The sequence below is a fragment of the Bufo gargarizans genome, chromosome 9 (genome assembly GCF_014858855.1).
Source record: "Bufo gargarizans isolate SCDJY-AF-19 chromosome 9, ASM1485885v1, whole genome shotgun sequence".
Taxonomy (NCBI): Eukaryota; Metazoa; Chordata; class Amphibia; order Anura; family Bufonidae; genus Bufo; species Bufo gargarizans.
The window spans coordinates 164,160,346-164,186,113 of record NC_058088.1 but is presented as its reverse complement, the minus strand read 5'-3'; the positions used below and the strand labels follow the sequence as shown (position 1 = coordinate 164,186,113).

General features: G+C 40.8%; 1 protein-coding gene across 1 annotated transcript in view; it reads right to left on the bottom strand.

Moving 5' to 3' along the window:
• ADGRD2 (adhesion G protein-coupled receptor D2) overlaps positions 1 to 25,768 on the bottom strand; it is a 381,627-nt gene that overhangs the window by 108,507 nt on the left and 247,352 nt on the right. Inside the window, exons 21-22 of the mRNA XM_044268542.1 lie at positions 15,432 to 15,485; positions 13,315 to 13,441 (exon numbers count right to left, since the gene is read on the bottom strand). Coding sequence (XP_044124477.1) covers positions 13,315 to 13,441; positions 15,432 to 15,485 — 181 coding nt within the window. The remainder of the gene's footprint in view (positions 1 to 13,314; positions 13,442 to 15,431; positions 15,486 to 25,768) is intronic.

The window sequence follows — 25,768 nt, the reverse complement described above, 5'->3', positions numbered from 1 at the left end:
CATGTGCAAGTCAGCTGATGAGCCATCACATGAAGTACTAGAGCTCAGTGCAGTAACAAATAATGGCACTGATATTACCCATACAGTACATACAGCATATACTATAGTCAATGGCCGTTTTCTCAAACAGAGCTTTCATCCTAGAGCTGAATGATAAAATTCTGTTTGTCTGCAGTGTAACAAGAACCATTTTCCAAGAACTTATTTTTCCATTGTGTGGCGTATGACGACTTTTTTTGTGTGTGGTATAAGTTGTATTCCGCAATGGTACCATTGGTTCTACCACTTAATGCACCGGAAAATGTAAAAACTTTTTCTGGCATATAATTTAATCGAATTTACCATGTGAGATAAATAGCATGATATTTTAGGCTACTTTCACACTAGCGTTCGGGTCTCCACTTGTGAGTTCCGTTTGAAGGCTCTCACAAGGGGCCCCGAACGGATCCGTCCAGCCCTAATGCATTCTGAGTAGATGCGGATCCGCTCAGAATGCATCAGTCTGGCTCCGTCTGTCCTCCGCTCCGCTCAGCAGGCGGACACCTGAATGCTGCTTGCAGCGTTCGGGTGTCCGCCTGGCCGTGCGGAGGCAAACTGATCCGTCCAGACTTACAATGTAAGTCAATGGGGACAGATCCGTTTGAATTTGACACAATATGGCTCAATTTTCAAACGGATCCGTCCCCCATTGACTTTCAGTGTAAAGTCGAAACGGATCCGTTTGCATTATCATGAACAAAAAAATATATATATTATTTTTTTTCTGTTTATGGTAATGCAAACGGATCCGTTCTGAACGAATCTAAGCGTTTGCATTATAGGTGCGGATCCGTCTGTGGAGATACCAGACGGATCCGCACCTAAACGCAGGTGTGAAAGTAGCCTAACCCCTTAAAGGGATTCTGTCACCAGGATCAGTCTCCTTGTTTTGTATTAAATGATCTCACTGTTACTGCTCTGTGTGTCTTTTATTCTTCCAAGAAGCGATTTTATAGATATGTAAATTACCTTGCTAAGGAGCCCAAGGGGTTGTCCCACGAACTGTTGGCAGCCCAGCAGCACCCATCGTTTCCAGCACCAGCACGTTGCTGGCACCAGAAAAGACCTTAGGATTCGGCGCAGGGAGCCGGCGCATGCACAATTGGATCGCCGAAGCCTGTGCCAGTAGTCCGCATGGGCGCAGACTACTGTGTACACTGTGCGTGCGCGAGATTACAGCGCTTGGAAGAAATTACGTCAGGGCAAGTGCAGTGAATAAATTAACTGGTAGGCGGTGCTGGGCTCCAGAACGATGGGCGCGGCTGGGCTCCAACAGATCGTGGGACAACCCCTTGGGCTCCTTAGCAAGGTAATTTACATATCTATAAAATCGCTTTTTGGAAGAATAAAAGACACACAGAGCAGTAACAGTGGGATCATTTAATACAAAACAAGGAGACTGATAGGCACACAGAGCTATGGGGACTCGGTATTACGGATGTGCAAGCGGCCATCTAGCAACCCATGTCCTTAGACTCCTCAGCTCTATACACAAAATCCCAGTGACAGGTACTCTTTAAATGTTTTGGACTGACATTCTGCTGTTTGGCCAGAAGATGCCGCTTTTTCCTAACACAGCTACAGACTGTGCATATATCTCCATATTCATGAGAGGAAGCCATTAGCCATCTTAGAAAGAGGCTGTGAGAGACACTAAGTGACTGTGTGAGCAGTGAATCAGACAGCATCCAGGTGTGAAAGTGACCAGATCTGCAGGTAAGTGAAGCTGATCGTTCCCAAGACCGTGATCCTGTCCAGAGGATGGAAGATTGCTGCCAGGAACGCTGATGAGAGCAGAGGAACAAAGCCACACACAATGCGGTACCACATGCTTGTTGGTGAGAGATTTGTTCTGTTCAGGGTCACCAGTGGATGCAAAGCAGACCTGGGTCGGTAAGATCGTGCACAAATCTCATTACAGTTTTGGCGCCTAGAGACTGAGACCAGGCCTGTAGTTAGTTAGAGTTTCTGTTTTTCTGTGAGGGATAGCTTTCTTTCAGGGGATCATCCCCACATATACGGCTTCAGGACACCAGGTTTAAGGTCCAAACAGTGCATTTATTGTGGCACACCAGCAAAAGCAGAACAACAAAACAATAAACACTCACCTGTCCAGGCTCTAACTAATACATTAACGTCCCTGACTCACCTATTAGATACAGTACACAGGCTGTGAACCGATATGGCTTTCCCAGCCAATGTCCCACACCCTCCTGGTAGTACAGAGCACAGTACACCCACTGTCTCAAGTCCAATGTCTCTTGTGGGGGATTAAGGCTCAGTAGTCCGCCTGACTATGGCCCTGCGACCCTCCCAGGTGTCGCTGTGTCCCCCAACTCCAGGCTACCACCCAGCCTCGTGGCCCCTCAGCCTTGCCTGGCTGAGACCACACTCCCAGAGCCTCCAGGCCTCTGTCCACGGAAAAAACACTCCCCTCCTTGCTGACACCCTGGGAGGTGCTTTATGCCAGCCTGAGTACCTCCAGCTGGTCTCACCTGTGGTGGAATAGGGGTGTGGACCGCACTATCCACCCCTTCCTTGCCTCTAACCTATGTGAGATCTGTCACTGTCTCACACAGACCACAAGTGTTATACTGTTTATTGCAAGGACTCCATAACTTAAAGGGACCTTTCACCTTGAAGAGCTGATAAATCCCCACAAACTCAAGCCAGGCTGGCGTTTTGCTCAGAAGGAATACTCAGGCATGTGCTACAGGACCAGTTATGGGAGGGGGAATACTGTAGATCTGTGCAAGATTGTAAGCTGTTGTGCTGCACCACAGGCTAGCCAGTACCGCACACCCATACAGTGATTCTTGTTCTTTTAGGGTATTAACAGGTAAGGTGTGTCAGATTAGTTGTGCCCGCCAGTAGGTAAATTACAGCCTTTTCCTCCTGCATCCATCGGAGGACGCCGTGTTGTGCAGCACAAGGGTCTCAGACTTCGGGCTGGGTGTATGTAAATGTATCTTATGTTCCTAGCATTTGTGGTTGTGTTTATTACCACGTTTTGGCGAAAGCTGGTGTTGGAGTTGCTTTTCTCGTTTGCGACTTCGCTGTATCCTGGGAGCCCACCCCGGTACATGGCTTACAGGGCCATTAATTGACCCATTGATTAATTGCTATAGCAATCCCTTAGCACCCAGCGATCACATTGCAAAGGAAGGATAATGGGGTGAGGGAGAACCTCTTCCCTTTCTCTAATTACATGTATGCTGCAGTCAGAATTGATCACTGCATCTAAGGGGTTAGACTGGCAGGATCAGAGACAGTGACAGTGAGATGCCAGATGTATAATTTAGCTGGCACCTAAAAGTGATGGTGTATGGTTATAGATGCAGCAATACCAATAATGTGATTTTTTTTTTTCTACTGTTTTGTTTTTCATTTTCTATTACATAGGAAATGTATGTGTTTTTTTTTTTTACATTTTTAAAAAAAGTGGAACAGTCTTACCCCATATGTGTCAGTTCCAAGGTACAGCTGTAGGGAGATCTCCTTACTATGATGTCCGGTCTTCTGTGGTGTGTAGCGGTGGTGCGCACGTGTTCTCCGGCGTCTTCCTCTCTAATCGCTCCGTTCCTCTTCGCTGGGCCGGAAGTGATGTTCCTATAGCCGGAAATGACGATCTGTTACTCCGACCAGCTGACCGATTTAAAACAGCTGAGTACGTACGCTGTTCACCTTTATATTTTAGGATGGACTTTTTTGTTTAAAAAGTCAAAGTACTATTCTTATATAAAACCCAAACGCGTTTCGGTGCACTCTTGCACCTTCCTCAGTGGTGAATAGTACTATTTAATCTACCTCCTTTTATAGGGGAGGGATCATTAAAATGTCCAGGTTAAATCCAAACTATGGGACGGAATTCCATGAGTCATAGGATCATATAATGATATACATACTGATTTCCTTTCTAAATAGGAATGTTACAGAGCAATGATTAGAACGGAGCTGTGTTTAAAACGGAACTGTATTTGAAATGTACAACCTTACAACAACAAAATATATATAATCATGACCAATAAAAATGTACCATTATTATAAATATCAATAAAAATCAATAAAAATGTACCATTATTATAAATATCCTAAATATTCGGTACCAATATTATTTTACTACAATATATATATATATGTATATATTTCTATATGTTACATTCCTCTGACAATCTAAAAATTCATAAAACCTGTTAAAAGATAAATAACTGAAGAATGTATAAAAATGTAAAAGTATAAAATGCAAAGGTGTCTTATATTGAATAAGATATAGGTTGTTAGGATACTTTCTTCTTTTTGCTGGTCTGGATCTAGGTTTGAATTTGAATCTGTTCATATCCCTATCTTGATTATGTACATATATGTGTGGATGGGGGGGACGGGCCCGACTAGGAGAGGCAGTCGAGCTGCTGGTAAACAGCCCGAGCTCGACTGACCGTCCCAGAGGGGCACACCCCCCTATAAAAATCCAAATAGTTCTAGTTCTGCATTCAGACCGGCAGGGGCGATAGTCTCAAACTCAAAGATCTTGCGTGATTCTGCTCTGGACATACTTGCTATATGGTTGCCCCCTCTCCAAGATCTGTATACCTTTTCAAATGCCATGTATATTAATCCCGACGGGTCCTTATTATGGTGTGTTTTAAAATGCTGGGATACTGTATGGTTTTCGTAGCCCTTTTTGATGTTCCCAATGTGTTCTGATATCCTCTTTTTAAACACTCTTTTCGTCCGGCCCACATATTGCTTATGGCACGGACATTCCAAGATGTAAATAACATCCGAGGAGTTACACGACAGATTTTCTTTAATAGTGTAACTAAAAGAATTCTGTCTCGATTGTACCTGTGTGGTTTTTTTTGGGAAAATGCGTTATTCTGCAGTTATTACAGGTCCCACACCTGTAGAATCCTTTTAAGTTGAGCCAATTAGATTTCGTATTTTTACTTGGATTCTTTATAGTAGGGGCAATCAATATACCTAAATTGGGTGCCTTGGTATAAGAGATAAGAGGGATGTTTGGGATAGATGGGCCAATAATCTTATCCCTTTGTAAATGATGCCAATGTTTCCGTATTAGGGTATTGATTTTCTTGTACTGTCCATGGAACGGAAGGATTAGTCTTATTTTATCTCCTGTTTCTTCTTGTTTATTTTATTTTATTTTTAAAAAAGGACTCTCTTTCCATATTTTTAACTTTGACTAAGGCCAAGTCTATGGTCTCTGTTGGATATTGTTTTATTAGAAATTGTTCTTTTAACAGAGTGGCTTCTTTTTCAAAATCTTCGTTCAGGGTACAATTTCTTTTTAGTCTCCTAAACTGGCTCATTGGAATATTAAGTAACCAACGTGGGAGATGGCAGCTGGTATATAAAATGTATCCATTTTTCATAACAGGTTTATTATATGTGCTACAACCCAGTTTGTTCCCTTTTATATTTATTTTTAAGTCGAGGAATTCTATATCTGAGCTACTAATTTTGGTGACGAATTTTAGATTTCTGTCATTGGTATTAATTTGGGTTAAAAATTTGTCTAAAAGTATTTTGGTATCTTGCCAGATAAAAATAATGTCGTCAATGTAACGACGCCATAGCACCAGGCCCGCCCCCAGATGGGGCGTGATGGTTTCGTGTTCCCAATGTGCCATAAACAAATTAGCATAACTGGGGGCGAACCTGGTGCCCATGGCCGTACCCCTTTCTTGAATATAAAAATCTGATTTGTAATAAAAGTAGTTGTGTGTTAAAATATATTTTACACCTTCCATTATATATTCTATTTGTTCCAATTTTAATATTTTAGCTAATGTTAGTTGTTGTTTCAGAGCTTCTAAACCTTGTTCGTGGTCTATAATGGTGTACAATGAACTGACGTCCATTGTACCCAGATACCAATGTTCCTGAAATTCCAATTGTTCCAGTGTTCTAATTATATCTGTCGTGTCCTTTATGAACGAAGGGACCTTTTTTACTGCCGGTTGGAGAAGTTTATCCAGGTATTGTGAAAGATTAGATGTTATAGAACCTATACCCGATATTATGGGTCTACCTGGTGGTGATATGGGGTCCTTATGAATTTTCGGTAGGCAGTAAAAAACCGGAAGACGTTTTGGAGTGTTGGTAATAAATTTAAGTTCTTGTTCTAGTAATATTCCATTGGTATAACCTTTATTACAATATTTCATTAGGTCATTATGAAAGGGATTTGTAGGGTCAGATTTTAATTTTCTATATGTAGTAGAATCTGATAATTGTCTCTGACATTCTAATTCATATGAGGTTGTATCTAGTACGACTACTGCTCCGCCTTTGTCAGCTGGTCTGATCGTAATATTTTCTGTAGTTTGTAATTCTTTAATGGCATTTATCTCTGTCCTTGTTAAGTTGTTGTATGTATGTCTATTACTCAATTTTCTTATGTCCGATTCCATATTCTTCCTGAATGTCGCAATCTCGTAACTTATTTCTTGCCTTGGGAATTTTTTTGATTTTGGTTTCAGTTCTGTATGTTCATATTTAGGTACTACAGTTGTTTGTATTATAGGATTTTTCATATAGTATCTTTTTAGGCATAGTTTTCTGATAAATTTCTCAATGCCAATGTACGTAGAGAATTTGTCTAAATTTGTAGTCGGTGAAAATTTAATTCCTTTATTTAGTAATTTTATTTGGGCATTGGATAGATTAGTTTGACTGAGATTGATAACAGAGGTTTCTTCTATCTGTATGTCCTGCGCTCCCTGTCTTTTTTGTGTGCGTCCTCTTCGTGTTTTCTTGTGTCTTTTTGAGATCGTGTTCTCACTGGTGACCATTGTCTGTATTGGTCTTTCATTTGTCTCTGTTCGTAATTGTGTCGAGATTGAGGGTGATTGTTCATATCGTGTTGGTGATTGTAGTGATTCTGTCGTAGATTGTAATTGTGTCCCTGATGTTGGTGTGTATAGTGATTTTCTTGTTCTCTGTATTTGGGCTGTGGAGGTGATTGCCGTGTTCTTATTCTGTGGTGAGGTGGGGTGTGGTCTAAAAAATTAGGTGTGGCTAAGGCTTCATATCGATTTGTTGTCGGTATGTTGTATTGATTGTGTTTCCTATTTTCCTGTGAATTGTTAACTTCTTCTCTAATATCTATTCGTGTCACTGGTGTTTCTTCTCTATTGTGTGTGTTTCTAGTTGTTGTTCTATCGTATTTTGTGTGGTTAAATTTTTTGGATTTTCTCTTTATTATTTCCCTTTCCAAATCATCCAAACTTCTACAAATTATCTCTTGCCATTTAACATATTCCTCATCTCTGGGCAATTTAACAATTGTTTCTTTGAGTTGCGTAATATTTTTAACAATATCCTCAAGTATTTTTGTCCTTCTTTGTATAATCATCTGCATCAATTTTTTGGATTGATTTTTAAAGAAGGACTGCCATTCTATGTGGAAATCTTCACTATATAAATCACTGGCCAATTCTTTTGTTACTTGTAAACCTTTTGGGATAATATCTCTCCCAAGGTAATCAGTCAGTGATTTGATTTCCCATTTTTGTTTTAATTGGCGATGTAATACCTTTTCAAGTTCTTTAAATAGGTCTGATGTTGATCTATTCTGTGGAATCGTATTTTGAACATTCAATGTTGAATCAAAATTATATTCATCTATGTTTTTGCACTTATTCTCTATATGGTCCCAGACATCCATTTTTTACTATGTCAGGAGCGCTATTGCTAGGTACAATATCAAAAAAATGTATGAAGAATTTGCAAAGGCTCTACTGACTTGTAAAGCACGGCTAGGTGCTCTCTCCAAATAAGGCAGTACCAATTGCCAAATGATTGATAGAGTATAATATGTAAAAGATGGAGGGCACTCAGATGTCTGTATATATAGAGAGGGCAACAATTAGTAAGGTATATCACGTTTCTTTATTGATTCTAAAAATATGTATATACCCTTCTATAAAATTAATACTTTAAATACTTTTCAAGGATGTGAAAGAGTAAAACTTAATCACAACAATACAAATTTCTCAGATTGTGTCAGGAACACTGTGGTCCTTCCTATTATGGCAGAGTATATCAAATGGTTAAAAAGCTTGGAATAAATAGATACAATAAAATAAGATAAAATAGAGTAGAGTAAATAAAAGTCCTTATGTGACTAAAGTCCTACTACTGCAGATGATCAGTCTGCATGTAGGAGTCATATATCCTGTGTTGAAATCTTGGGATGATAGATTCACTTGTATAACCTATGTTACAATCCTGGGGTAATAAGTTCACTTAGGTCCTGGAAATGTAGTTGTCTATAGTATAGAACTGGAACAGTCTTACCCCATATGTGTCAGTTCCAAGGTACAGCTGTAGGGAGATCTCCTTACTATGATGTCCGGTCTTCTGTGGTGTGTAGCGGTGGTGCGCACGTGTTCTCCGGCGTCTTCCTCTCTAATCGCTCCGTTCCTCTTCGCTGGGCCGGAAGTGATGTTTCTGTAGTCGGAAATGACGATCTGTTGCTCCGACCAGCTGACCGATTTCAAACAGCTGAGTACGGACACGGTTCACTTGTATATTGTAGGATGGACTTTTTTGTTTAAAGAGTCAAAGTACTATTCTTATAAAAACCCAAACGCGTTTCGGTGCACTCTTGCACCTTCCTCAGTGGTGAATAGTACTATTAATCTCCCCCCTTTTATAGGGGAGGGATCATTAAGATGTCCAGGTTGAATCCAAGCTATGGAACGGAATTCCATGAGTCCTAAGATCATATAGTGATATACACACTGATTTCCTTTCTAAATGGGAGTGTTGCAGAGTAATAGTTAGAACGGATCTATGTTTAAAACGGAACTGTATTTAAAATGTACAACCTTACAACACCAAAATCTATATAGTAATCATGACCAATACAATGTACATATCAATAAAAATCAATAAAATGTATCATTATTATAATTATTCGATACCAATATTATTTTACTAACATTATTTTTATCTGGCAAGATACCAAAATACTTTTAGACAAATTTTTAACCCAAATTAATACCAATGACAGAAATTTAAAATTCGTCACCAAAATTAGTAGCTCGGATATAGAATTCCTCGACTTAAAAATAAATATAAAAGGGAACAAACTGGGTTGTAGTACATATAATAAACCTGTTATGAAAAATGGATACATTTTATATACCAGCTGCCACCTCCCACGTTGGTTACTTAATATTCCAATGAGCCAATTTAGGAGACTAAAAAGAAATTGTACCCTGAACGAAGATTTCGAAAAAGAAGCCACCCTGTTAAAAGAACAATTTTTAATAAAACAATATCCAACAGAGACCATAGACTCGGCCTTAGTTAAAGTTAAAAACATGGAAAGAGAGTCCTTTTTTAAAAATAAAAATAAAAATAAACAAGAAGAAACAGGAGATAAAACAAGATTAATTCTTCCGTTCCATGGACAGTACAAGAAAATCAATACCCTAATACGGAAACATTGGCATCATTTACAAAGGGATAAAATTATTGGCCCATCTATCCCAAACATCCCCCTTATCTCTTATACCAAGGCACCCAATTTAGGTATATTGATTGCTCCTACTATAAGAATCCAAGTAAAAATACGAAATCTAATTGGCTCAACTTAAAGGGATTCTACAGGTGTGGGACCTGTAATAACTGCAGAATAACGCATTTTCCAAAAAAAACCACACAGGTACAATCGAGACAGAATTCTTTTAGTTACACTATTAAAGAAAATCTGTCGTGTAACTCCTCGGATGTCATTTACATCTTGGAATGTCCGTGCCATAAGCAATATGTGGGCCGGACGAAAAGAGTGTTTAAAAAGAGGATATCAGAACACATTGGGAACATCAAAAAGGGCTACGAAAACCATACAGTATCCCAGCATTTTAAAACACACCATAATAAGGACCCGTCAGGATTAATATACATGGCATTTGAAAAGGTATACAGATCTTGGAGAGGGGGCAACCATATAGCAAGTATGTCCAGAGCAGAATCACGCAAGATCTTTGAGTTTGAGACTATCGCCCCTGCCGGTCTGAATGCAGAACTAGAACTATTTGGATTTCTATAGGGGGGTGTGCCCCTCTGGGACGGTCAGTCGAGCTCGGGCTGTTTACCAGCAGCTCGACTGCCTCTCCTAGTCGGGCCCGTCCCCCCCATCCACACATATATGTACATAATCAAGATAGGGATATGAACAGATTCAAATTCAAACCTAGATCCAGACCAGCAAAAAGAAGAAAGTATCCTAACAACCTATATCTTATTCAATATAAGACACCTTTGCATTTTATACTTTTACATTTTTATACATTCTTCAGTTATTTATCTTTTTAACAGGTTTTATGAATTTTTAGATTGTCAGAGGAATGTAACATATGGAAATATATACATATATATATCATTGTAGTAAAATAATATTGGTACCGAATATTTAGGATATTTATAATAATGGTACATTTTTATTGATTTTTATTGATATTTATAATATTGGTACATTTTTATTGGTCATGATTATATATATTTTGTTGTTGTAAGGTTGTACATTTCAAATACAGTTCCGTTTTAAACACAGCTCCGTTCTAATCATTGCTCTGTAACATTCCTATTTAGAAAGGAAATCAGTATGTATATCATTATATGATCCTATGACTCATGGAATTCCGTCCCATAGTTTGGATTTAACCTGGACATTTTAATGATCCCTCCCCTATAAAAGGAGGTAGATTAATAGTACTATTCACCACTGAGGAAGGTGCAAGAGTGCACCGAAACGCGTTTGGGTTTTATATAAGAATAGTACTTTGACTTTTTAAACAAAAAAGTCCATCCTAAAATATAAAGGTGAACTGCGTCCGTACTCAGCTGTTTTAAATCGGTCAGCTGGTCGGAGTAACAGATCGTCATTTCCGGCTATAGGAACATCATTTCCGGCCCAGCGAAGAGGAACAGAGCGATCAGAGAAGAAGACGTCAGAGAACACGTGCGCACCACCGCTACACACCACAGAAGACCGGACAATATAGTAAGGAGATCTCCCTACAGCTGTACCTTGGAACTGACGCATATGGGGTAAGACTGTTCCGGTTTTATACTAAATACATTCCCAGGACTTAAGTGAACCTATCACCCCAGGATTGCAACATAGGTTATACAAGTGAATCTATCATCCCAAGATTTCAACACAGGATATATGACTCCTACATGCAGACTGATCATCTGCAGTAGTAGGACTTTAGTCACATAAGGACTTTTATTTACTCTACTCTATTTTATCTTATTTTATTGTATCTATTTATTCCAAGCTTTTTAACCATTTGATATACTCTGCCATAATAGGAAGGACCACAGTGTTCCTGACACAATCTGAGAAATTTGTATTGTTGTGATTAAGTTTTACTCTTTCACATCCTTGAAAAGTATTTAAAGTATTTATTTTATCCTTGATATATTGATAATTTTATAGAAGGGTATATACATATTTTTAGAATCAATAAAGAAACGTGATATACCTTACTAATTGTTGCCCTCTCTATATATACAGACATCTGAGTGCCCTCCATCTTTTACATATTATACTCTATCAATCATTTGGCAATTGGTACTGCCTTATTTGGAGAGAGCACCTAGCCGTGCTTTACAAGTCAGTAGAGCCTTTGCAAATTCTTCATACATTTTTAAAAAAAGGTCATTCAACTTTTTTTTTAAAACTTTTTTTTTAAAACTTTTTTTTTGTGTCCCACTCCGGCATTGAACTCGTAATCATGTATACAATACACTGCAATACTATTGTATTGCAATGTATCATGATTTTATTATTAACCTTTTATCCTGTACAGCTGCCATGCCAGACACTTGGGAAGCAGATTGGAGGTAAGATGTCGTCCAATGCCAAAAACAAACCACTTAGATGCCATGGTTGCTATTGACCATGACATCTAAGGTGTTAAAGGGCCAAGATCAAATTTATCTCCAATCTCACCCAGTGGGTGTTGACACGTGCTTGTTTAGCCAACAGCTATCTCTCCTGACTTCTCCATACACATGCTCTTTTGGCTTGCCTGAACATGCATGTGTCCTAAATGAGGAGAGGGCAGTAAGTTGTCCGACATCTCCAGCAGTGGCTTATCTCCTCCAGAATAAAGGAATTGAGCAGTTGAAATCCAACTCAGATTTTTTTTTTTCTCCTCCAACATCTGCCATGTAGGGAGGCCTTTGTGCACCTTAAACCACCAGCAGGTCTCATGCAAATCAGGCCAATCTTTTTCTAACATGCATGCCGAGCATATGTGTTGAAGTGAATGATTAAAGAAAAGAGGATATAAACTCTCCCCCACTGTTTCGAGAAAATGCTGAAAATCCTACACTCTTCTAGAAATCTTGTAGACAAACGCTAACTTCCTGCTGACCTTTTCCATTATTGTCTGACAAACTGCTAAAGTGTTGGAAAAGGGTTGGGGATTAACATTCTTTGTATCCTATTGCTGATAGAGCAGCATAAGAAGGGGACTCCTGCTGTAGCCTTTTGTCTTATAGCCAGACATAGGGTTGTGAGAAGTATGAAGGAGAAATTGCTGATCTCATGGTGCACAAATAATTATTTATGAATTTCTCAGTTTTGGTTGCAGAAAGTATAGTAATTTGTATGATTGCATGTTACAAATTTTGGGCTTAAAATCAATTTTTCAATTGGTCTTTATAAGAAAAATATTCACCAGCTTTGTCATAAAGGGTTAACATCTTCGTAGCTGTAAGAATCGTACTTTCACTTTGTGTCGGTCATCTAATAACCCTCATCTCTAAATTACTAATAGCTCCAAAACACTAATTTAAGTCACATTCTTATCAATAAAATAAGAATTGAGCTATAACAAGTGTTTATGAGGTCAGTGATCAGCGATAAGGAGCCGTCAGGTGAGTTGACTGATAGAACACAACAAATACACAGAGCATGCTACTAAAGAATCTCAAAGCTGTACAAAGAAACAAGCTCAACATTTTTAATAAAGACCAATTGAAAAATATATTTTTAGCTGCAATAATACAAAAAATTGCCCCCAAAGGTGTTCATAGCCTTTAAAGAAGAAAGAGCAGAAGAGCATACCACTACCAATTAGTTGTGGTCAGAATAGCACAGACTGAAATGATGATAGTGGCTGATCCATATCCAACCTCCTTTATGGACATTTATTGTTAGGATTGCTCATTATAGTTTGAAGCTCCATTATATCATACAGCTCATCTATGATTCTGTACACTTACCCTTATTACCGCTGGTTTTTGAAGGTACATCTGATAAGCTGCTCTTAGGACGGGTGATATTTGGTTTTCCAATGTCTGTTGTGGTATTTCTTGGACTGGATAAATAGTTTGTTGGTTGAGAACAGTTCTGAAATTAAAGATTACATATATTGTACATAAGTTCAGTCACTGCTCATCTATGCCAATCAAACATTTGATATTGCAGGCGGGCACCAAAGCTGCACTGGCTCTGGCCACAGGTGTGGACCCTGGAGCATTGCACTGCATGGGCTCCATTGAGGGCAGAACAAAATGCATAGCTATGTGTGCCTCTTTGTGATAAGTCCTTGTGAAAAAGGAGTGTATAGTGTGTCAAGTGGCAGACTGCACGGTAATGATAAAGAGTTGAAGTAGGAAACCAGCCTGGTTTGTGAGAGAGGGGTTGAGTACCGGCCAGCAAACCTTGCAAGAAATGTTGATGCTAAATATGGGCTATGAATGCGCTATTATTGATCTGTGTATAACTGATCCATAATAAGGTCATGTGTTCTTCTTAGAACTCTGCATTGTGCTGTGTCTCTTTTATCCCTTTTGAAAATGTATAAATCAATTAACTACTTGATCCTCCTGTCCAATAGGATGTGAAACTGCACAGAGTGGCAAGGTGAACAGAGGTGAATTTTACCTAAGAGAAGTAAATGAAGAACAATCCAGAGAGACTTTAAAGAAAAGAAGCCTAAGCATTGGTATTTCATGGGGAATATAAATATTTATTAAAACAGACATATCAGGAGAGCTGACATATCCTCTTTATAATTTATTTCCCAAGCAGCAGTTTCAATAATGATTGTCTCCCTTTATATTCCCTCCCATACTGCCTCTCTTTGCGGTTTATACTTCTTCCTGGATGAGTTGTTCACTGCTGGAGGCTGCTACTGCTGATTCCTCAGATGTCTTTTTCCTTTATTTGTGTTTCCTTGCTGGCTTGTATCTAGGTGACCCTGACTCTGTCCGTATTAAGTGCAGGGAGCCGGTGGTCGTGTCCCCTCACTATTATAGGGTTTTCAGGTGTCACACAGTATTAGGTACGTGGGCATGCAATCGTCTACATACGTTACATCTCCCACTCAGGGCAACCCAGTGCAGACATAGACAGCTTTGATATATGAGGCCCTAACAGTAAGATAGTATATATAAAGCCTCTAGCAATTATCAGAGGTCACTTTTCATCTCTAAAAGTGCTTCAGAAAAATAGAAAGCTGAGCTTTGTTTGGTTGCTATGAGGAAAACAGACGGTCTTGATAAATGAAGTCAATACTTGTCATGCTTGGCTATGTACACCTTAGGGGGAATTTATTTATTTATTATATTCTACTCATTGTGGGATAGAAATTATTTTTTCAATTGGTCTTTATAAAGAAAAAATATTCAGCAGTTCTCTCACAAAAAGTTAACTGTCTAGCTGTTGGAATGGTACTTTCATTTTCACTTTGTGCTAGTCATCTAATAAACCATAGCTCTAAATTACTAAAAGGTCATAAACACTTATTTAAGCCACATTCTTATCAGTAAGATAACTGAGCTATAGTGAGTGTTTATGAAGTCCGAGATCAGCGATAAGGAGCTGATGGAACACAGTAAATACACAGAGCATGCTTCTAGAGAATCTCAAAGCTGTATAGAGAAACAGGCTCAACATTTTTACGTCAGAGATCAGTACCTGATGGAACAGATTGAAAATTCAGATTCTGCTACTAGAGAAACTCAACCGCACAAAGACAGTGGTTCAATATTTTTAATAAAGACCAATTGGAAAAATGACTTTTAGCTCAAAATGAGTACAATGCAATAATAAATAAAATTGCCCCTAAGGTGTACATAGCCTTTAAAGTGGTCCTTCAGGAATGAATAAATTGAAAAGCTATCTTTGTTGTCCATGGCATCCAATCACAGGGCAGCTGTCATTTTTCAAGAGCAGAATATACAATGAAAGCTGTGCTGATTGGTTGCTATGGTAGTCTCATTGTGAACACAAGAGCATCAAGCTCAGTTGACCTCAAGCATCTGCTTCTTATCTATAACCTGTCAATAGCATATTAAGCCAAAAGATAATAAAAAAAAAATATGATCTGACTCACTGTGAATGATAATGCCTTTTTCTTTTCCTTCATTCTTTGAATAGCATTTCTTACCTAGATGGACACAAAAATGTCTTATTGAATATGTTTTACAGGCATGAGTGCATTATATCATCTTGGGACTTCTGGTAGTATAGAGGGTGCCCATACCCGAGCAGTGGTTATGTCTGTACAGCCAAGAACCGTGCAACAAAAAATGCATGCATTTTACTGTAAATAGTATCTCTTAAATTATCGAAGCAAATAAAAACCATGTGGGAGAATTATCAAAACTGGTGTAAAGAAAAAACACTTAGTTGCCTATAACATCCAATCAGATTCCACCTTACATTTTTCAGAGCTCCTTTGGAAAATATAAGGATCAATCGGATTGGTTCCTATTGAAAATCAAGCCAGTTTTCCTTTTACCACTTTTGATAAAACTGCCCCCATGCTTAACCTGTTCTTGCCATGCAATTAATGCACCTCGGACACATTGTGAATTAAGCCGAAGTTCCACGTAGAAGCAGCAGCATGTGTCTGAAACCACGTAGACAGGCAGTGGGCGGCATTTTCAAATGGTTTGTTAATCTTGCCAGATGATGTTTGCCAGTAATACTGATTTTACCAGAAAATCTAAGCAGCCATTGACAATTACATACATGGCCCGGGGAAGGGGCCTTGGTGGCCCACTTATGCCATTCTGAGTGCACCCCCCCAACCCATCTGGTTACAAACATGCTTATCGCTACCCGCATGTATTGTTCATGGCAGAGAGAAGAGGAGTGGCAGGCAGAGTGGGAGCAGGAACTTCTAAGGTCGGGTTCACATCATCGTTTATTTTTCCGTTCTTCTGATCCGTCAGAAGAACACAAAAATAAGCAAAAAAAACTGATCCTATATTTTAAGCATCCGTTATGCTCAGTTATATATATTTGGCATCCGTTTTAGCCAGATCCTTTAATTTAGACGGGGGAAAAAAGCCCTGCCTGCAGGATTTTTTCCCCTTCTAAAATAATGGATCAGAAGAATGGAAAAATAAATGGTGATGAGAACCCAGCCAGTGTTAATGAGCTGATCATTTGCGCCCCTTTAGTCTAGAAAATTGGTCGGGACTCAGCATCCAGACCCTCCCCACTGATCAAGATTTTCTGCACACAAATTTGCGCCGTCTGCAGACACCTTTAACGTTTTTCTGCTAGTCAAATCTGTATAGTGACAATAATCCATTTGCATTTTGTACTTTTTTTTTATTCTGCTTCCTAAACATGATTATGGAGGCTTCCATCTTGCCTTGGCTGTTGTTGATAGCATTTAGAAATCAGTTTTTCAGCTACAATAGACTGAAGGGGGTATCTATGGGAGAGTTTTCTAGGTATGCTCTGCAACCTCTAATAGGGTCATTGTACAGGGAGGGGGAGTAGATAATCTTTGTTAATTACCTATTGTGAATGGTGAATCCTGTGTTATCTTTACAGAAGTGTTATGTTAATTGCAATTTGATGATGAAAAATCAGACCAAGATGTAGCACCTATTAATAGGCTTAGAGTGAAAACTGCTATATATATTTTTTTTAAATACAGTGAAATGGAAAATTAAAAATATTACCAAAAAGTCATTTTCTGATGACGCACTCCCTTTGATAAGCAAATCCAGAGCCCCTTTTTATTAAATCTTGCATAATCTCTTAAGGTTGTTATGACATCTGAGCGTTTTATTAGACATATAGCATGGGATTATTCCCCAATGTATATCTCCAACTAAAGGCTTTGATTTATGCTACTGTGGCAAACATTGTCCAGTGCCCAGAAAAAAAAGTATGGTCTACTGACTGGTGTATAGGAAAACCGGCTAAGGGTGCATTCACATCACTGTTTAGCTTTCTGTTCTTCTGATCCGTCAGAAGAAGAGAGAGAGAAAAAAACAGGATCCAGTAAAAAAAAAATGATCCTGTTTCATCAGTTGTCATCCGTTTGAGCCATTTCCATCTGAGATCCGTTTTTTACATGGGAAAAAACTGCATGCAGTACTTTTGTTTCGATCTAAAAAACGGATCTCAGATGGAAATAGCTCAAATGGATGACAACTGATGCAACAGGATCAGGTTTTTTTCTGGATCTTGTAAAAAAACGGATCCTATGCATAAGGGCTCATGCACACGACGGTATGACTTTTCCAGTGTTTTGCGGGCCATTTTTAACAAATCCGTTTTTCCGTTTTTGTTTCAGTAGTGTTTCCGGTTTCTTTCCGTTTTTCCGTTCCGTTTTTAAGTATGGCATATACAGTATACAGTAATTACATAGAAAAAATTGGGCTGGGCAAAAAATTTCCAATAGATGGTTCCGCAAAAACAGAAAAGATACGGAAGACATACAGAGTACATTCCATATGTGTTCCGTCTTTTTTTGCGGACCCATTGACTTGAATGGAGCCACGGAACGTGATTTGCAGGCAATAATAGGACATGTCCTATCTTTTAACGGAAAAACGGAAATATGGAAAAGGATATGCACAAGGAGACACTTCAGTTCTTTTTTGCTGACCAATTGAAATTAATGGTTCAGTATAAGTAACGCATACTGAACAAAAAAAAAAACGCCAGTATACTGAACACAAAAAACATTTGTGTGCATGGGCTCTAACTGATGCAACAGGAACCGTTTTTTTTTTTTACCGGATACTGTTTTTTTTTTTCTCTCTCTCTCTCTCTCTCTCTCTCTCTCCTTCTGACGGATCAGAAGAACGGAAACCTTAGGCTACTTTCACATTAGCGTTTTTTTACAGATCCGTCACGGATCTGCAAAAATGCTTCCGTTACAATAATACAACTGCAAGCATCAGTCATGAACGGATCCGGTTGTGTTATGTCTTCTATAGCCAGGACGGATCTGTCTTGAACACCATTGAAAGTCAATGAGGGACGGATCAGTTTTCTGTTGTGGCAGAGAAAATGTATCCATCCCCATTGACTTACATTGTGTGTCAGGACGGATCCGTTTGGCTCCGCGCCACATGGCGGACAGAAAAATGCTGCTTGCTGCGATTTTCTGTCCGTGATGGGAGCACAACCAAACGTAACGGAACGCATTTAGGTGCATTCTGTTTCGTTCAGTTCAGTTTTGTCCCCATTGACAATAAATGGGGGCAAAACTGAAGCCTTTTCTTCCGCTATTGAGATCCTATGACGGATCTCAATAGCGGAATTGTAAATGCTAATGTGAAAGTAGCCTTAGTTGTCCATAGCAACTAATCAAATTCGACCTTTCGTTTTCTCATTTTTCTCATTTTTCGGAGCTCCTTTGCAGCAGTCAGAAAGGTGGAATCTGATTGGTTGCTATGGGCACGAAGTCAGTTTTCCATTACACCAGTTTGAATCTCCCCCAGTGTGACGACACCGACCACCCTAGATGGAGGACAACAGAACACAGTTTTTATTACCTTTGGGGGTCACATAGAAATGTCTGGTGTGTGCCCCAAATGCATAGGATCTGTACATAAACCTAAAATGTGATTGTAACAGAGCCTGACTTGTTAAGGTGGATAGCATTTGTTGTAAGTGCTTTTCCGACACTTAGGACAAGAGTGAATGACAAAGCCACGATTGCAGGCATAAATACTGTAGCTCACAGCCTCTTTAACTAAATAAAATTGTAATTCAATTTAAAGCTATTATGCCAAGCAGAGATGGAGACAAGGTCAAAGATATAGAGCATTCAGTTGCTTAACAATGTAGCCAACGTGACAATGCCTGCTCCGCAAGGTGACATCTTCCCAATAACATCTACACTGCTTACATGATGCACACAGACTACAACAAAAGCTGGTCCTATTACACTATTCAAGAAGATATACTTAGATAATCATGATTTCATCTGATCCTCTTTTACCTACAGACTTGATATTATTGTGTCTTAAGATATATAAATCACTGCGAAAGGTGCACCACAATGATATGCAACTGACGACACTGGCTAATCCCTCAAGATGATGTTAAGAGCTGAGACTTTAGCCAATGTATTCCTGTCAGGAACAGATTGGAGCCCTTTCAGACCACCATCAAGGTATCTCAGTGTGGCATGGGTTCCTACCAGTAGACTACCTACGGTGTGTGAACACGGTCTGAGAGGTGCTAAGATCTAACTCACAGCCAAGCTCCCACATACCTCCATAGTGAGATCACTCAGGTAGTGGGAGAGATGATAAAGCTGTTATCATTGTGGTGCACCTTTGTGATTTATGTATTTCTATATTCGCATCCACACATTATCCCATCTTGTGTAGGATGCCATTGTGGTGCATGTGGTCCGCTGCTGACATGCTCCATTGTATGCATTTTTGCTGGGGATTGCCGTTAGCAACAGATCACATGCGGAGGAATTGCTCCCCGGTTATAAACACGCCACAGTGTTTGAGGTTTTTGAGCATTTCCTCCCATTTCAGTTATTTTTCTTGATATTTAGAATGTGCCATTGCGCAATGCTGGTAGCATTCTGTTGCACCCGGTAGCCTGTGTCACATGACCTGTTAAAGGTGGGGCTTACAGCCTTATCATCTCTCCCACTACCTGAGTGATCTCACTATGGAGGTATGTGGGAGCTTGGCTGTAAGTTGGATCTTAGCACCTCTCAGACCGTTTTCACACACCGTAGGTAGTCTACTGGTAGGAACCCATGCCACACTGAGATACCTTGACGGTGGTGCAAAAGGGCTCCGATGTGTTCCTGACAGGAATACATTGGCTAAAGTCTCAGCTCTTAACATCAGCCTGAGGGATTAGCCAGTGTTGTCAGTTGCATATCATTGTGGTGCACCTTTTGCAGTGATTTATGTATTTTTATATTCGCATCCACACTTTATCCCATCTTGTGTAGGATGCTTTTGTGGTGCATGTGATCCGCTGCCGACATCCTCTATTGTATGCATTTTTGCTGGAGATTGCCGTTAGCAACAGATCACAAGCGGAGGAATTGCTCCCCCGGTTATAAACACGCCTCAGTGTTTGGGGGTTTTGAGCATTTCCTCCCATTTAGGCCACTTTATTTCTGTTATTTGTCTTAAGATATACACTACAGATGAGCAAACCTTTTAAGATTTGTTTTTGTTATGGTTCACCAAATTTTTTAAAACATTCTGTTCAGACCCCAATTGTACCTGAACCAAAGTGGCTCCAATTGCCCTGGAATTGGTATATAACACCCTCTAGTCTTGTAAGGCTAGTAGAATTTTTTGAAAAATATGTTTTCTCTTTTAGTGAATTTCTGATGAATTTTTGCTTTTTCTCTCCCCCTTCCCTAAGCTCTTGAACGCAATGACAGCAATCATGTCAGAGTGACATGTGACACTGACATGCATAGCTTTAAAAACACACCACACCATCATATCTGTTATGGTTTTTCTACATTCCAGAGCTTCCAAAAATTTACCCTTATCGGGGGCAGATAACAAGTTTAAACACACATGGCGCTATGGGATAATAAAAAAAAAAAAGTCTGCCCATACGACACACACATGTTTCTCGGATGAGCTGCCGCTGCTTGTTTTTGAAACAACACATTTTCCCTGCTGAGGCGGTCTGGTGCAGGTCAAAATCATATGCTCTAGTGTGTGCAATGTTGGATTCCAGCAAGTTGGAATGTCGCGGATTAAGTGGTTTAATGGCAGACCGTTCTGTCACTGCAAGTCCAGAAGTGCATTCCTCATCCTCACTATTTAAGAATGGCTTACATGTGAGGACAGTCTCCAGGACATTGTCATCAACTTGCAGAAGCCAGTGTACTTAAAAAAAAAAAGCATTGCATGACTAGTTAATCATGTGCACCATGCAAGTTGTATGTGTTATTTCCCCCAGGTTCCTGTGCAGTCACTATATTGTGACCACTTTGCTCAGTTGGAGTTGTCAAGGTGACAGCCAGTCGGATGTTTGCTGCTTGATGTACTTTAACAACTGCTCGCCTGTGTGGCTACTCTCTTAAAGACTGATCAGCTCTAACATGCAAGGATAAAGCTTGACTTTACACAGTTGTGACAGGAAGGAAGGGGAGTGGGAGCGACCCCTATGCCCTTCTGCTGTTGTGGACAAGAGGGTGTCCATGGAGGATGAGGTGGAGGAGGCGATTAAGTGCCTGGTGTAAAGCCAGGCCAACACAATTATAGGGAATTAAAAAGACAGTGACTTGTTGCTTGGATCCTGCCTCAAAAAACATTGACCCAGTGGGCTGCAAAAGACAAGTAATGCTTTTCCAGGTGTCCACCATGGTGTGCACCTTGCCACACAGCAACAATCGCAAGGAGCAAGCCCTAGTTCTCTGCCGCATAAGAGTACAAGGCAGAGATGGCTATTTGGGAGAAATAATGCCGGCTAGGTATCTAGGAAGCAGACTACTAAATGGTAAGGCAGCGACTGCATCGCCAGCAACTTGGACAGGTCGGAATTAAGCTTGTGCACATTCGGATTGCTGGGCTTTAAAAGTTGTTTCCTGGCATACATTCCATTATCAATAGCTGGAGGTGGAGGAGGAGTAGTCTGAACGGAAGAAGAAGAAAGTGATGATGACAATGTAAAATATACCGTACTGCCTGTGGATTTGGCCTGGCGGCCGCAAGGGAGACTAGGAGGAGGAAACTCTTGTTGCAGTAGCTGGCTGCCACCTCTGTTTTCCCACTGCATTGGGTGATGCTACTTTATGTGGTGCCCATGTTTGTGTTTGACTGCCCACAGCCTATTTTACTCTTTCAGAACTTGGGCAATGCTTCTGTCTGGAGAAAAATTGCCAGATGGGAGATACTCACTCACACAGAGCTAGAGACAGCTGAGCTTGGCTTAGCTCTGGCACATTTTGGGCCTAATGCACAGTGTGAGCGGCATCACCAGTTCTTTGGGGGCTTCTGGTCATACGTTGGTTTTGCTCTTTATTGCTGTCGCTGCCACTGTCCTCCTCCTCTGATGCTACCTCCTCCTCCTCAGCCCCCCGATCCAGCTCCCAGGTTCTGTCCAACATACAATTATCATTGAAGTCTTCATCCTCCCTGCCACTTTTATAAGGCTGTAATATATCATGGTGGGCTCCTTGGCCCCCATCCCAATTCCCTGCTCTGTATTTGCTCCGACTGCCACTGTCACTGCCCCACCGTGGCTTTGGGTGCCACTATTGCCTCCACCAACATGGTGAATGGGGTTCCCCACCTCCTCCTGAACCTCCTCCTCAGGGCAGTCCAAACACTGACTGCTCTCACGTAACTAGTCAACAGGTAGATTCTCTTGACTATCTTCCGTAATGACATGGTGGGGTTTTGTTGCCTCTCCTGAGGAGAAAAGAAGGTGCCCCACTTGGAAGGGAAAGGAAGACAAAAAGGATGACACTGAAAGGCTTCTCTGGGGCTGCAAGGAGGAGGAGCAGAAGGAATGCTGTGATCCCTGGCTCCAAGTCATGGTGTCAGACTCAAAAGTCACCTCTACATCATCCCATCATCCTGCTGCAACTGAGAGGAGAAGTGAGCCATCCTATCCACAATCTCATCCTCTTTCTCCTCAATGATATTACTGTGCCTTTCTGAAGCCAGTAAGAACTGCGGCCTATTACTACTACAGTACTTCTGGTCGGATAGCTGGTGCTGCTATGACCCACATTCTGGCTCTGGGAGGACAAGGCCTTGCCCTGGATCTTTCGTTTGGAACCCTTCTGTATTCCTGACATTTGCATAATGTGCACAGTCAGACAAAGTATGGAACGGTTTGCAAGTCTGTTTTCTGGAGCTTAAATAGAGACACGGTAAAATGTTCTTTCATGTCTACAATCACACTGGAGACACTGCTACTGACAATTTACTTTGGAATGAATGCAATATCAGCTCCACTAACAGATCTGGGACTAATATCTTATGTGCATTCAAATACGCAGATTCAGAAACAAAACTTTCTCTAGTGTAAAACACAAGTTGTCAACCTACTGTCACGGCCACGGTTATGGTCGTGACTCCTTGGGAGCCGCATACAGTTGCCCGCGGTTTTGGTTGTTGTGTCAACCGCAGCTGAGGCATAATGTAGTTGGCCTCAGTGCGGTTGCCGCGGACATCTGCTTTGTGTGCGGCTCCCGGGGAGTTGTGTGTGTATGCACGTTTGGTATGTCTGGTGTGCACTGTGTTTTATGTTTGTGTGCGCATGGACATCATTCCCCGCACTGTGGTTGCCCGTGGCAACGTTTGGTTGTTGTGTACATGTGGTGGCACTGTCCCGGCCCTCGGGCTGACTCCCTGGACGGCTGCCACCCATGTCGTTGCCAGCGGCAACAGCCACAGTGTGTTCTGTTGGACACTTTCCCTTTTATGTGAGTTTCCCTTCTGTGGTGTTTGTAGGGTTAACTCCCTTCCCAGTGTGTGTGTGTGTGATGTCACTGGGTGTGTCCTACTCTGGGTGTGGCTTCTTGGCCTATATAGTCTGGGGCGTTGGCAGGGCTCAGTAGGTTGCTGCAGCCTTGCTAGCTGGAGCAGCCTCCTGTGTTTCCCATTCTGCCTGTGAGAGCCACCACTGTGGTCATAGGTCTATGTGATGGTAAAATGTATTGTTGCTATCTTTATGTCATCTGTGTGTTGTTGGTGGATGTTGTTCTGTTGGGACTTACATATGTGTCTGTGCAGCATACGGTTCTGGATCCCTGTCTGTTTAGGGATCCAGTCAGCAAGGCTGTGGCAGGTTGGTGAACTTCGGTTCGCCTGCCATTTCCGTATTGCTGTTTCTGTCCCCCTTTTCCCAACAGCTTGGCCATTGAGGCTCCTGCTCCTCCGTGTCAAGGAGGAGTAGGTCGTCTTACCCAGCTCCTAGCTCAGGGATCTGCGGAGGGTAAGATAGGGCTCCGAGGTTCCTGCGCATGGGCCCTCCTACCCTAAAGGTCGGCCCATGCAGGTTAGGAGTTAGGGTCAGGGTAGGGATGCTGTAGGAGGTGACCTGCTCCCTATCCTGTGCTCATGGCCGAGTAGCCACTACAACACCTGGCCTCTCACGGCTGAGGGTTTTCCCCCATCCTCAGCCGTGACACCTACCATGAGATTATTCTTCCCCCTATCCCCACACCAAAACTTGAACTGTCTGGAGATGCTCTAGTATTTCAAGTGTTTTCACTCACAGATTTAAAGCGCTACCCTCTGTATTGTAAAACACGCAATGTATACTTATATTGCTATTTTCACAAAATAAAAAATACTTGAATTGCTTAGAGATGCCTGTAAAATATTTTGGTCTACAATTTCTGGTGTTTTCACTTAGAAATTTAAAATGCTACCCTCTGGATTGTAAAACACGCATTGTACACTTGTATTGCTATTTTTACCCTGTCCCAGATTTCGGATTACTATTTCTAGTGTTTTCACTGAGATTTAAAATGTTACCCTCTTTGTTGTAAAACATACATTGTACACTTGTATTACTATTTTCGCAACAAAATAAACCACTTGAACTGCGTGGAGATGCCCTGTCACAGACTTTAGACTACTATTTCAGGTGTTTTCAATGAGATTTAAAACACTACCCTCTGTATTGTAAAACACGCTATGTACACTTCTCTTGCTATTTTAACAAAAACACTTGAACTGTCTGAAGATGCCCTGTAAACTATTTTCGGCCTCTCGATTGTTAAACATGTGTTATACAATTGTATTGAGCTTATTCCCCCTACACCTTGAACTCTGCAGGGAAGGAGGTTTGATTTCTGTGTACAGTGTAATTCACGTTCGATTTCGCTGGTAGAAAAATGTCATTATTGCTTTTGCTACACAAACACATTTAAAAACAATACCGATATGAAGTTGGGAAAAAATTGCTCAGCAGCAGATGTGAAAAAGCTGGCAATAAGCCTAGAGAAACTTCAGGTTTGGAGAACAAAAATACAGCAGAATTTCTGGTCAAATGGAAAAAAAGAAATGTCCTTGCAGGTAGCTGCTTTTGATGTTCTGCAGCTGCTGCTGTGTTATGAGGCAGAAAGTGCAGCTAGAAGGCACTGCCTAGCACACCCAGCCTCAGCTCCTCACTTCTCACTCCCTGACTTTCCCTATTCTGCACAGTTATTCTACTTTCTAGTCTTTCCCTTCAGTGTCCCTGACTCTAGAATAGAAGCTTGATTGTGACTGTACAATGTCCCCAAGATCGTTTTCTGCCACAGACTGCTTCAGCCACCCACCCTCATTCTGCTAGGTCACCTCCCTGCCTGCTGACCCACTGATTGGCTCATCCAGGCTGTCTGCCAGCCTGCGAGCTAATCAGGGCAAGTTCTCCTTGCCTTTCAGGATCATGTGAGCATCCTTCTTCTTCCTCCCACCGACATGAAAAGGGAAATGGCGCTGCGAGCAGTTTTATTGGATTAATCCA